We start from the raw sequence: 14306 nt of genomic DNA, 5'->3' as shown, positions 1-14306 counted from the left end.
TCTTTCAGTGTCGCCCACCAGTGCCCATTATTGCCCACCAGTGCCGCCTATCAGTGCCCATCAGTGCCGCCCGTCAGTGCTGCCCATCAGTGCCCACCAGTGCCGCCTATCAGTGCCCATCAGTGCCACCTATCAGTGCCCGTCAGTGCCACCTATCAGTGCCCATCAATGCCGCCTATCAGTGCCTAGCAGTGCCGCCTATCAGTGCCCACCAATGCTGCATATCTGTGCCACCTATCAGTGCCGCCTATCAGTGCCGCCTATCAGTGCCACCCCATCAGTGCCACCCCATCAGTGCCTCCTCATCAGTGCCTGTCAGTGTAGTCCCATCAGTGCTCATCAGTGCAGGAAAAAAATTATTTATTTACAAAATTGTATAACATAAACAAAAAAACTTTTTTTTTTTTTTTTCAAACTTTTGGGTCTTTTTTTATTTGTTTAGCAAAGAAGGAAAAACCCAGAGGTGATCAAATACCACCAAAATAAAGCTCTATTTGTGGGGGGAAAATGACATAAATTTGGTGTAGGTACAGTGTTGCATGACCGCGCAATTGTCATTCAAAATGCAACAGCGCTAAAAGGGGAAAATTGGCCTGGGCAGGAAGGGAGGAAAGTGCCCGGTATTGAAGTGGTTAAACGCAATATTTTTCCTTTCCATAATTTTTCTTTTTTTTTTTAATTCACTTGCAATGTGCCTCTGAAGTTACTAGCAAAAAAATTCTAGTCAATTCCTAGCACAGTCTCCTCCCTCTTTGTATATTATAACATTCTCCTCCTCTGCGAATGACTGATTATTCTCTGTGCTGGCCCAGCTTCTTTGTCTCTCTGGTTACCTCCCAACCTAACCTTTCATCATGATGGGAAAGAGCAATCGGGAATACTATAGAGTGTAAACTGAGCTGAAATCACATCCAATAGGACAGCAGTCAGTGTTGCCAACGGTCAGTATTTTTACTGGCAGGCAGTAAAAAATAGGCACTTTTCTCCTGCCAGTAAATGCCAGTGACAAGTAAAGTTTACCAGTAAAAAATATGGCTGCGACGCTCGGCTCGGAACTGCGCATGAGCAGTTCTGGTCCGGAGCTGCCTGAGACCATCCGAGTTTTGGCGGCGCTGGTGGGTCTGGCAGAGGCGGTGCCTCAGCGTGTCTTGTGATGTCATAGTGCAAGGGAGCTGAGTGGAGCCAAGTGTTTGGGTCTGCGGGACAGGAGCAAGGCAAGCCGGGAGCGGGACTGTCGGTGCTGTTTGGACTGGAGTGGATTGAAGGGTCCACCTGGCCTGGAGAGAGACTGTCATTGTGGCAGTTGGAGGGGACGATGTCATCATCATCTCTGCTGCTGCACACTGCAGTCAGTGTCATCGTGAGTCTATTTCATGTGTGCGTGCCGCCCATTCCAATATCTTGCCCTCCTGAGTCCTGTCCCTGAGCTACTTACTGTATCAAAAAGAAAAATGTTTTTTGCCTTAATATCTACCTTAATTCACATTGCTATGTGAATATTGTACTTGTTTGTAGACTAAATACTAAAATTTGCACCGAAAAACTGCAATTTTGTAACTTTGGAAATGCTAGTAAAAACTTGGCTGTACCAGTCGTGTCAGTAAATTTCAATCTGGTAGGTTGGCAACACTGCCAGCAGTAGTCTTGGGCTTTTGGATGTCTGCACAAGAGAAGCTTTTAAATAACACATGCATAAAATACATTAAATGCACAAATGTGGGAAGATTTTTGTTGAAATGAAAGATCTGAGGACAGGTTTTGTTTAAGCATTAAAGTGGAGTTCCACCCTAAAATGCAAGTTCCGTCCATCTTCATGCAATTTTTTTTTTTTACTTACCTTGTTTAGAAGATAATATACTTACCTTACTATCTCTTCCTCCCCTCGGCGGCCACGGCGATTCGTTACTTCCTGGCTTGCAATGATTCCTGGGAGCTGAACGTCATCGCTCCCAGGAATCAATGCGCCTGCACCGGCCCCGACGTCAGTTCCGGTGCAGGCACCGTCATACCTTGCTAAACAGCTTCTGGGCATGCCCAGAAGCTGTGCAGGGATGACGCTGCAGCCCGGGAAGTGACGGCGGGGCCGGTGCAGTGCATAGTGGGACCGAAGAAGACGGAGGAGGACGCAGAAGAGGATCGCGCTGGCTTCAGCTGCCTACACCTGAGATGGCAGCGCTGGGCAAGACATTTTCAAGGTAAGTATTTCTTCTTGCAGGTAAGTGCAACCCGGGACAGTTCAGAGGCTATCAATTGTGGAATGCACTAGCCCTGACTGTCCTGGGGGTATTTTTATGTATTTTTTTTGGTTTTAGGTGGAACTCCGCTTTAAGGTAGCATTGCTCTTAGTGAATTGTACAATTTAACAAAACTAGCAAGGCTTTTACACTACTGTGAGAGTACATAGTTTTGTCTTACCTCCTGGTAGAGAGTCTCTATTATGATGTTGGAGCCATTAAATGACTCTTTCAGCTGCACTATGAGGATCTCCATCTCTTTGATCTCCAACTTGATGAGCTCAAAGTCCAGTTCAGTGTAGGAGAGACCTCCGTTCTCCATGATCTCCACACGTTTGGTCAGATTCTTCAGCTGCTGTATGTACACGGTCAGTGTGCTCTGATAGATGTAGATCTGTACAAAGAATTCACATTTGTTATTATTGTCAGTATATCTTACAGTCTGCTGAAAAATATATCTGAAAACAAAAGTTTTAGTTTTTTTTTCATTTTGGATAACTTAGGAAATAATTAATACTCCTATCAGGAGTATTGTCCCATTAGGGAGATTTCAACCAAAGTATACTTGAAGCCAATTTTTTTTAAGATTTGGATAGAGTGGAGAAGGACCTGTCAGGTTGTTTTTTATAACCCCTTTCCTCGGTTTTGGCAGATGCACTTTACACATCATCCCTGGAATTAGTATGTGGTCTGCGAGTTAGGCCCCTTTCACACATGTCTGTTCCACCGACGGACTCCATTTTTCTCAGCGGGGATCAATCCGCCAATCCCCCGCTGAGCAGGCGGATGACAGCTCAGTCTCCGCTCTGTGTGCGGAGACAGAGGTGTCAGATCCCTGCTCCCCTCTTTGGGGGAATCAGATGAGAATGGACCGCCTGTCCGTTTCTCATCTGATCCGATCTGCCAGACGGATGGAAAATAGGGTTTCCGGATTTGACAGACAGGATCGGAAAAAAGGGGATATTGATGAGTAAATGTCATACCAAACACCATGTAGTGTTTGCTCTTCTGAAAATGCTAGTTGTCTGGCTGCCTCTTCAATATGTTAAGTCACTGAGGCAGAAAAAGCACACAGATCAGGAAAGTCAATTGTAAAGACCTCTTTATCATGTAAGAATTGGCAGGCATAGGCTGACCTTTCAAGGTAAGGCTCAAAGCCTTAGATGCATTGAGGGGAATCATCACACACATTTTAGCTTCAGTTTATCCACACCTTTGTCTGATCACTTCAGAAACCAAACTAGAAGCTTCACACTCACAATAAGCACGTGTCTGCCCATCATCTTCCTTTTCCCATTGGCCTCAGCATTACATTGGTGGTCTCTTGTCTTTTATTCCTCATTCATGACTAATTTCTCAAGCACCAGAGACAACCTATCTTACTGGATCAGGCACAAGCTTTGCTGGTTTCTAGTCACTCTTGCAATCTACTATTGATTCTTAACCTCCCCTGGCGGTCTGATTATGTCAGAATTTTTGTGCTAAAAGCGGTACATTGTTTTGCATGGAAATATGTTGTTTTATATTGTAGGCCTGTAATTCTTAGGAATAACTCACTTAAATCTGTCCAAACAAGAGTCTAGTAGACATCCCAGGTATGATAAAGTTTGAAACACAAAATCATAAATTATAATATAATAATAATAATAGATTTTATTCAATAATATAATCAAACCAAAAACCCTGAAATGTGTACAAATAAGGGGTGCAATATTACTAGTCACTGTAATAAAGGTTTAGTAAACATTTCAGGTATGAAATATTTTGAAACATGGGACTGCAGAAAGTCCAAAGTCACAATCGGGATGACAGAATCTGGTTTCTTTTCTTATTTTCCTTCCACTGTCATCTCTCTTCGAGCAACAAACCACACACATCCTTATATGTGCTGACTTTTTCTCAGTTGGTGGGATGTAGTCCATGAAGTGACGACCTGTCAGGCATTCCCGGTTGACAACACCAACAGCACAACGTCCAGATCTGTTCACAGCCATTAATGGTGTTTGGTGACTCAAAGGCTTGTCACTCTTTTTTTTTGGCAGAATGTATGCATGTCACAAGCATTGCTCAAGAAGATGTCTGAAGATCTTCTTATAGTATTTTTTTGCTGCTTCCTCATAGCTGGGTAGAATGCCATTGCTTAGTCGGCTCTGTCAACACCTACCATGGTGTCGTTGTAGTCTATCACTACTTCTGGCTTCATGACTTCTTTCCCACCTTTCATGCGTACTAGAGATGTCCCGAACTGTTCGCCGGCGAACAGTTCCCGGCGAACTTCGCATGTTCGCGTTCGCCTCGGCGGGCGAACATATGCGATGTTCGGTCCGCCTCCTATACATCATCATTGAGCAAACTTTGACCCTGTACCTCACAGTCAGCAGACACATTCCAGCCAATCAGCATACCCTCCCTCCCAGACCCTCCCACCTCCTATAAAAAAGCAAGGGCAGCATCCATCTTAGATTCATTCTGAAGCTGCAGAGTTTGTTAGAGCAGGGAGAGGGCTGCTGTTGCTGCTGAATTGATAGGGAAATCATTAGCTAGGCCAGTGTTTGTTTCCACTCCTGCTGTAAGGACAGCATCCTGACAGCACCCCAAAAAGCCCTTTTTAGGGCTGGTATATCAGTCTGCTTTTATTTATTTTTTTTAAATATATATTTATCAGGCATTTTTGGAGGCAGGCATGATTTTTTTTGGAATAGTGTTGGGGGGGGGGGGTCTAAAAAGTGTACCTGTGAAGTTTCAGCTCTGTAGCATGTCCAGAACCAGAAGAGAAAGATCATATAGGTGTAAAAGGAGGGTTCACACCATCCCTGCTCTACTGAAAAATGATCTTTTTTTCTGGTTCTGGACATGCTACAGAGCTGAAACTTCACAGGTACACTTTTTAAACCCCCCAGACACTAGAACACACACAAAAAAAGTTCTTAAAAATTGTCATTTTTGATAGAGAGCCAATTATTGAAAAAAAAAAAAAAAAAAAAAAACTTAAAAAAAAAAATTCTTTGGATTTAGTGTCTGGGGGGTCTAAAAAGTGTACCTGTGAAGTTTCAGCTCTGTAGCATGTCCAGAACCAGAAAAAAAAAATTAGGGTTAGGGTTAGGGCTTGGGTTAGGGTTAGGGCTAGGGTTAGGGGTCAGGGCTAAGGTTAGGGTTATTTTTAATGCTTAGGGTTAGAGGGTTAGGGTTAGAGGGGTAGGGGTAGGGTTACTAACTCTAACCCTAAGTATCTCACCGTAACCCTGACCCTATCCCCTAACACTAAACCTAACCCTAACCCTCTAACCATAACCCTAACCCTCTAACCTTAACCCTAACCCTCTAAGCCTAGCCATAAAAATAACCCTAACCCTAAACCTAACCCTAGCCCTAACCCTAAACCTAACCCTAGCCCTCTAACCTTAAACTTAACCCCCTAACCCTAGCCCTAACCCTAACCCTAGCCCTAACCCTAATTCATATTTTTTTTCTGGTTCCGGACATGCTACAGAGCTGAAACTTCACAGGTACACTTTTTAGATCCCCCAGACACTAAATCCACTAGGGTTAGGGCTAGGGTTAGGGTTATTTTTAGTGCTTAGGGTTAGAGGGTTAGGGTTAGAGGCGTAGGGGTAGGGTTACTAACTCTAACCCTAAGTATCTCACCATAACCCTAACCCTATTCCCTAACACTAAACCTAACCCTAACCCTTAAAGCCCAGTTCCTGTCCCATTTTGGTTGGTTCTGGTCTGTTTGCGGTTGTTTGCGGTGCGCTAAACGGGGAGTTTGGTCTGTCAGAGTTTGGTCTGTCACTGTGAAGCGGGCGTAACCCTTACACTACCTGATTGATACAACATCATACCTGATCGTATACACACACAGGATGTTTTAAAGCACGTTATTCCAAACAATTTAAGAATGTTAGGTGATTTATGCCCTTTATGGATTAAAACCCGACTCTGCGCCAACTACCTAATTTTCCATGGGAGTTTTGCCATGGATCCCCCTCCGGCATGCCACAGTCCAGGCGTTAGTCCCCTTGAAACAACTTTTCCATCACTATTGTGGCCAGAAAGAGTCCCTGTGGGTTTTAAAATTCGCCTGCCTATTGAAGTCTATGGCGGTTCGCCCGGTTCGCGAACATTCGCGGAAGTTCGCGTTCGCCGTTCACGAACATTAAATTTTATGTTCGCGATATCACTAATGCGTACCCTAACAGTGGAGGTGTTATGCACTGTACTCAGTAGGCACACATCTTTCTTGTCCCATCATTTTGCCTTTCTGCCAGGCAACCATTTCTCCTGTCTTGAGCTTCTTTTTGCCAAACATTGGTGACATGTCGTGCCGGTTAGCCCTTACGGTTCCATAGGCATCAGTTTTGTTGTGCAGTAGAACCTCATAAAGTTCAGGAGATGTATAAAAGTTGTCCGTTGTTACACAATAGCCCTGATATAGCAATGGCTCAATTAGTGAAAGAACAGAAGATGTTGCCATTCCATAATTACTGTATTTTTCATCAAATGTTCCTTTTCCAGTGTATATCACTGAATTCCTAATGTAGCCAGTTGACGATTCGCATAGCATGTAAGATTTTGCGCCAAATTGTGCCCTCTTTGATGCAATGTATTGCACCCAACTTATCCTTCCCTTGTAGGCCATTAGACTTTCATCTATGCTGATGTCTCTTTCTGGCACATAGCTCCGTTCGAAATTCCGAGGAATCATTTGATATACTTCCCAAATTTTTTTTAGTTTTGGTGCAGGATGAGTAGTTTCATCAATTCAAAAGTCATTATTTTCAAAGTGGAGATATTTCATTATGAAGGAAAATCTGTATTTTGACATGACCGTGCCAAAGAATGGAGCGGCAAATAATGTATTGGTTGTCCAATACCACTTCTGCAGGGGTTTCCTCACACACAGAATTAATAGGCCCAGAAATTTCCAAATGTCATCTTTGGTCACTGGTTCCCACTTTCTGCATCCTGCAAACCTCCAATGTATAGCGCATTGTTGCTCTTTGTACCGGTTGGTCTTGGTAACTATTTTTTCAATAACCTCATTGGTCAAAAATAATTGTAGGTATGCCAAGAGGTTGTCATGGTCAACGTCTACATTAATACCAGGTGCTCCTGTAAATGGGAATCTTGGGGGTTCTACTGCAGTCAATAGAGCACCAAGTCTGCACATCGCTGAGCTCAGTCGCAGAATCATCGCTGTCGTCACTTTCTGTACCCGATGATGAATTTTCCCACGAATCGCCATCGCTCAGTTCTTCAAGTAACTCAGTTTCACTGTCGCTGTTTTCCAGTTCGTCTAAAAGCGCTTTTGCGCAAAAAGAATGCTTTTTGGACGCCATGGTTTTTCTCAAATTTACAGGCACAAAGAACTGGAAAATCATAGGCAGGGCACTGGAAAAGCCACAGGTGAAATCCTGTGGTTAAATGGCTTGATACAGTGTAATCCATTAGGATCACAACTTTGTATCATGTCATTTTGTTTTATTTACATTTTTTAAATTGCCGCCGGTTCCACCCCCCCCCCGCGTTGCAGCGCTCGCAGGGAAGGGAACCAGAAGACAGGTGCCGGCATTGGCCGAGCACACAGCGGGAGGACAGTGTGAGGATGCCTGGTGGACAGGGAGAGGATGGTGGGGGATCGCAGGGGAAGGGTAGTTTTATTGTGGGGTAATCCCGAGTGTGGCCCGGGGTTACCACTTTTGGTACTCTATATAAACCCCGAGCCACACTCGGGAAAACCGCTTGGGAGGGTAATAAAATCTTTGAAGATCTCTCTCTTAGGATGTCAAGAGTTCTTGAGGAACTCAGTCTAACAGCTAGGTTCTCCCAAGTAAGAAGGGTTCATGCTCACAAGGTGGCCTCAAAGTCTCTCCACACCTTAGAAATAAGTATTTCAGAACACTGCTTTCACCCAGCAACTGGCACCCTTAACTGGATTGTAGGAAGAGTTTCCCCAATCAAAGGGGCAAGAAATTTGTAAGCACATCTTACATACATATTGATGAGGGTCAGTGAAGAATCTAATTATGTATAACATCCAGGCAACTAGATTTTCACTATAAAATTAGGACAAAAAAGGCTCCATTATTAAAAGCTGGCCATGCCTGGATTGAAATGTAGTCTATTCAGCAGGGACCAGACGAATTTCAATCCATGTAGGGAAACTGTGGATGTAGAGAAGTTGATCTACTTACCAGCTTCTGTAAAACTGCCCTGTTTGATTTTCCCTGCTCAATTAGTGCCGCACAACCACTACAGATTTCTTGCCATCTTTTAAATGCAGAAAGCTTCAGAACCAACAATTACATTTAAACCTGCTTCAAAACTTTGAACCTGATTGGTAGTGCTGTATAAAGAGGGAGACTCTACTGGCATCTACTGAGAATAGCATAGACCAGTGATGGCGAACCTTGGCACCCCAGATCTTTTGGAACTACATTTCCCATGATGCTCATCTACACTGCAGAGTGCATGAGCATCATGGGGAATATAGTTCCAAAACATCTGGGATGCTAAGGTTTGCAATCACTGGCATAGATAAAAGCCATTTTAGAGGGAGCTATAACAATGCTTCATGAAAAAATACAGATACTCACAAATTAAATATCTATTTAATGTAAAACATGCTATGCATTATTTTGGTATGTGAATTAAATGTTTTTCGTTCTTGAGAAAAGTATTGTGAGAATATTGTTAAAATGACTCATGCAGCTTCTTGAATAAACACTAAAGTCTTTGAGGAATGTTCTTTTTTGTCTAAGCTTATCCTCCAATTCACTTTTCATCCAGCAGTTATTTAGCAGGAAACCACTACATGGAGACTCTATGAGCCTGTATATGATATACTTAAAAAAAACAAGTTCAATTTTCAACAAAGTTATATTCAGACAAACAATATTATGTGCCTTTTGAGAGTTTTTATTTGGTGCAAAATAAGAATTAGGCTGAAAATATCCATCTTTAGGAATTCCTGTGGACTTTCTAGATTTGTTAATCCATAGTTTCCAACTGTTCCTGATTTGGAGGAACGTTTTTGGAACCAAATCCCTCTGTCTCTTTTTCCTCCTTACCTGTGTCTATTTTAGTTCTAATGTATAGATCTTTATAAAGAAGTGTTTATATTGCAGTACAGTAAACCTTATATCAAAACCATATTTTATTCAATTTGCTCATTTAAATTGCTGGTATAAATGAAAAGTAGTGGTAACAAAAATCACTTGTAGGTTTAATCAATTATTTTTACATACACTATTAATTCTTCATGGCCACATACCATTGTGTATCGCAGGAGTGTGTCCTTTGCCTACATACCCTATACTAAAAATGTATCCCTCTTTTGCATCTCAGAAAGTTGCGAGGTATGTTAATGTGTAGTCCCTACTTATATATAGGAGATACAGTATTAATACCTTAGTGATTTCCTTCTCCACGGTGATTGTCAGGTTGCGGTTTGCTATCTCCAGCTTCTCAAAGCGGTCAGCTGGGAAGGTGGTATCTGGGAGGTTGATGGTGCAGTAACAAACTCCATTCTCATCCAGGAATCCAGATCCAGATTCAGAGATCAAACTCTGCGTCTTGTAAAAGACAAACATACACATTACTAACCCATACATTGCTGTAACAGATACAAATCAGATACATTCAAAAAGTAATAAAATATAATTAGAATCATTGGAATGGGTTCTCATTATGAAAATAACTACAACATTATGTTAAATACACTGGTATTGCCTTTAAGTTCGCATCAGATGCTTTGTTATGTATTTCCAGTCCAGGCAAAATGCATAGAGATGAGAGAATAAATGGCTTGCACTAGAACCTGTTCCAACTAAAGGTAAAGGTGAAGGCCAGGGAAATTACAAAAATGACTCTTCCAGTGGGCCTTTCCTCATTCAGCTATGGTCAAATAATAATTTGTGCTTAGAGCACCAGTAAAAACCACATTTACTTACCTTATCCCACACTCCCAAAGGCTTCTTCCTCAATGCAGCTGGTCCCCCACTGCCTCTGCTCTTCAGCACTCTGGCTGGTGGTCCCAGCTGAGAAATCATCACATACAATGCAGGACATTGTAAGTGAAGACATCAGGGCACTATTCCACAAGCCATAGCAAGGAGGTGAGTGGCGACTGCTGAGAGATCAATAAGCTAAGTAAAAATGCTTTTCACTGTTATCCCAGCAAAAAAAAGAGCACTTAAAGAGGAGCTACAGCATGCTTAAATAATTTGTAATAAAAACATCTTTGCCATTCTGAAGCTTCCCTCCAACTACTTTGATGTCACTACCGGCCGACCAGCCGCTTCTATTATCCCCGGAGGGAGGCGAGCCGCGGACAATTGGAATGAGGAGTCTACCTATCTGGAACCATATCGGGGCATTTGCCACAGGATTTACGATCCGCACAACAGGAGAGGATTTTTTACCTTTTGAGGAGAAGTAAGTAAATATTGTTGGAGGAGAAGCTGGTGGGACGCAAGTGAACTTTTTACATTAGTGCCAGAAGGGACATGTATTACAGATCTATTTAGATCCGACCCGCTCACACCGGCACTGCCCTACATCCACGGCATAGGTAATACAACACAGTATTCCATCCATCAACAGCTCAGTGAAGTCCCCACCCTCCTTGTCTTCCCCTCAGCCATCAGTTCTCATGTTCACATCCACTTGTGTGGATGTAAATGTAAAAATAACAGAAGATATCACACCATTGACTGGCTTCTTGGATAGGATATCTTTTATCCCCTTCCAGTGGATCGTTCTTATTATCCTCCAATCCGAGTGACTATCATCACATCTATAAGGACTCTTGTACCTTTACTTGTCAGTCAGCTTACCGTTGGCACAGCCCAATTTTTGATATTGAGCCCCATTCCATAGGGATCCCCCCTTTCCCCCCCCTTTTCCCCGAGATTCCTGGGGCTCACACAGAGAGAGACCCCATACAACACCCATTGGTAGGTCTTATACGGCGCAAGCTACGGATGCCTGTCTCTTTGCAAGCGGTACCTGGTATCGGCCTTTTGTTTTTATTTGTCATTTTTTGTATTGTTTGTTTGTCCCGTCTTATGTATGTTTTAGGATATCCATCATTTGGAGGAGCCAGCTGCTGCACCCCCACCAGTCATTGTACTTATCATTTATCAATAAATGTATTTTTGTCTCTGTACTATACCCTCTGCCTATCCTTTGCCAACTCTATAGCTTCTTTATCCTGCATCTATATGGGGGAATTATTTATATGCTTGGTTTCGCTATGTTGGCATTCATCTACTAGATGAAGGCATTATAGGAATATTATCTTATTTTGGCTATATGACGAGTTCATATTTTTAAAATTTCTTCCACCTACTTTGCATATCATTTTATATATACTGTTATTCTGTAGTTGCCAAATATGCCGCAGAAATCTCCCTTCACTAAGTCTGGCTGCAGCCATTTTAACTATGGGCAGCTAAAGCTGCTGCCTATTCACTTCCTGGATTTACACAGATGCAGACACACAGAGGAACACACACACATACACATACTGTATATATAGACACACATACAGTGAGGGAAAAAAGTATTTGATCCCCTGCTGATTTTGTACGTTTGCCCACTGAAAAAGAAATGATCAGTCTATAATTTTAATGCTAGGTTTATTTTAACAGTGAGAGACAGAATAACAACAAAAAGAAATCCAGAAAAAAGAATTTTAAAAAAGTTATAAATTGATTACCATTTTAATGAGTGAAATAAGTATTTGATCCCTATCAATCAGCAAGATTTCTGGATCCCAGGGGCCCTCTATACAGGTAACAAGCTGAGATTAGGAGCACTTAAAGGGAGTGCTCCTAATCTCAGTTTGTTACCTGTATAAAAGACACCTGTCCGCTGAAGCAATTAATCAATCAGATTCCAATCTCTCCACCATGGCCAAGATCACAGAGCTGTCCAAGGATGTCAGGGACAAGATTGTTGACCTACACAAGCCTGGAATGGGCTACAAGACCATCGCCAAGCAGCTTGATCTTAGGATGACAACAGTTGTGCGATTATTCACAAATGGAAGAAACACAAAATAGCTGTCAATCTCCCTCGGTCTGGAGCTCTATGCAAGATGGAGTTTCAGTGATCATGAGAACAGTGAGGAATCAGCCCAGAACTACACAGGAGAATCTTGTCAATGATCTCAAGGCAGCTGAGACCATAGTCACCAAGAAAACAATTGGTAACACACTACGCCTTGAGGGACTGAAATGTTGCAGCACCCGAAAGGTCCCCATGCTCAAGAAAGCACATGTACAGGTCCGTCTGAAGTCTGCTAATAAACATCTGGATGATTCAGAGGAGGACTGGGTGAAAAGGTTGTGGTCAGGACAACTTCACCGCATCAAAGGGACAATGGACAGGGCCAAATCTTGGATGAGAACCTCTTTCCCTCAGCCATGGTGTTGAAAATGGGTCGTGGATGGGTATTCTAGCATAACAATGACCCAAAACACACGGCCAAGGCAACAAAGGAGTGACTCAATTATAAAGCACATAATGGTCCTGGAGGGCCTAGCCAGTCTTCAGACCTTATTCCCATAGAAAATATGTGGAGGGAGCTGAAGGTTTGAGTTACCAAACATCAGCCTCAAAACCTTAATGACTTGGAGAGGATCTGCAAAGAGGAGTGGGACGAAATTCCTCCTGAGATGTGTGCAAACCCAGTTGCCAACTACAAGAAACGTCTGACCTCTGTAATTGCCAAAAAGGGTTTTGCCACCAAGTAATAAGTCATGTTTTGGGAAGGGGTCAAATATATATTTCACTCATTAGAATACAAATCAATTTATAACTTTTTTGTAATGTGTTTTTCTGGATATTTTTGTTGTTATTCTGTTTCTTACTGTTAAAATAAACCTACCATTAAAATTATAGACAGATACTTTTTTTTTTATCAGTGGGCAAACATACAAAATCAGCAGGGGATCAAATACTTTTTTTCCCTCACTGTATACAAACATACAAACATATATGTGTATATATATATATATATATATATATATATATATATATATATATACAGACAGACACACACACCACTGCTTGCCTGCACATTTCTGCTCTCTGGATAAATACACATGGATCTCTGCAGTCTCCTGTTATCTCATCCAGCTCCCTCCAGCTCTGCAGCTCTCCGTGGCTTTCCTATGACTCATCCCTCCTCCCTTCTCCTGCCCCCCTCCCCCTCCCTCCCTTACTGGAAAACTCTCACAAGGGTGAGAGAGAGCTGTGCATGACGTCATTAGCCTAGGCTTATTACCAGACAAGAAAGAGAAAGTGGACTGTATAACATATTTAGTGGCAGAAAAATTTTTTTTACTATCCAAAAGGTAAAATAACAAGGGCAGAAGATTTAATAAATGGAAAGATAAAAAACGACTGAAGAACGGCTTTAAGCCTTGCAGTGTATGGAGGAGAGCGAGTGCGGCCTCTGGAGCCATTTGTCCTCTTCACCCCTTGTCAGCCTCTGTCTCGTGGTAACATTTTGACGGCTTGTCTTGGCTCGGCCTGGCTTCCTCCCTCCAAGGAATGCACTTGAACCACTATTAACCCTCTATTAACCTAACTTATGGTGGAAAGCTTTGGACCATCTGAAACCTTAGATTGATATATCAAACAGAAAAGTGAAAAACTGACTTCTTCCTTTTTTTGTTGTCTCTCTTCTTTTTTTTTTTTTTATTGCCTAAATTTCATTTTCTATGCCATGGTTTAAAGCAGCTCAGAGTGGGGAGCATAGACCTAGCAATAAGGTAGCTTGTTAGCATTATACTTGGAGTATAGTACTTGCAGTAAGCCGGCTACAGGCAATGACAAGGAAAAATTGAGATACACCAGGGCTGCAGGAGCCCTCTAGCTCACAGCCCCATCAGACAGCAAAGGAAAAATATAAGGAAGCAGCAGCGAAATTGGAAGGGTTCACACATAATCCATGTCAAAATAATGTGAAAGAGAGAGGGCGTGGCTTCCGGCGGAGAAGATGGACGCATTCTAGTCCGGCTCCGCAAGGCCACCCTGGACACGCCGCATCCGTAGAGCCCC

At 42.5% G+C, this 14306-nt stretch overlaps 1 protein-coding gene across 1 annotated transcript in view; it reads right to left on the bottom strand.

The window, feature by feature from the left end:
- The window catches only part of LOC309559629 (olfactomedin-4-like), a 39806-nt gene that overhangs the window by 15320 nt on the left and 10180 nt on the right, over window positions 1-14306 (bottom strand). The window contains exons 2-3 of the mRNA XM_082262966.1: window positions 9644-9808; window positions 2416-2628 (exon numbers count right to left, since the gene is read on the bottom strand). Of these exons, the coding sequence (XP_082119092.1) occupies window positions 2416-2628; window positions 9644-9808 (378 nt within the window). The remainder of the gene's footprint in view (window positions 1-2415; window positions 2629-9643; window positions 9809-14306) is intronic.

The sequence above is a fragment of the Pelophylax lessonae genome (genome assembly GCF_965119305.1).
Source record: "Pelophylax lessonae genome assembly, chromosome: 7".
Taxonomy (NCBI): Eukaryota; Metazoa; Chordata; class Amphibia; order Anura; family Ranidae; genus Pelophylax; species Pelophylax lessonae.
Note: the sequence above shows the minus strand (reverse complement) of the source record. Positions and strands in the feature narration are given on the sequence as shown.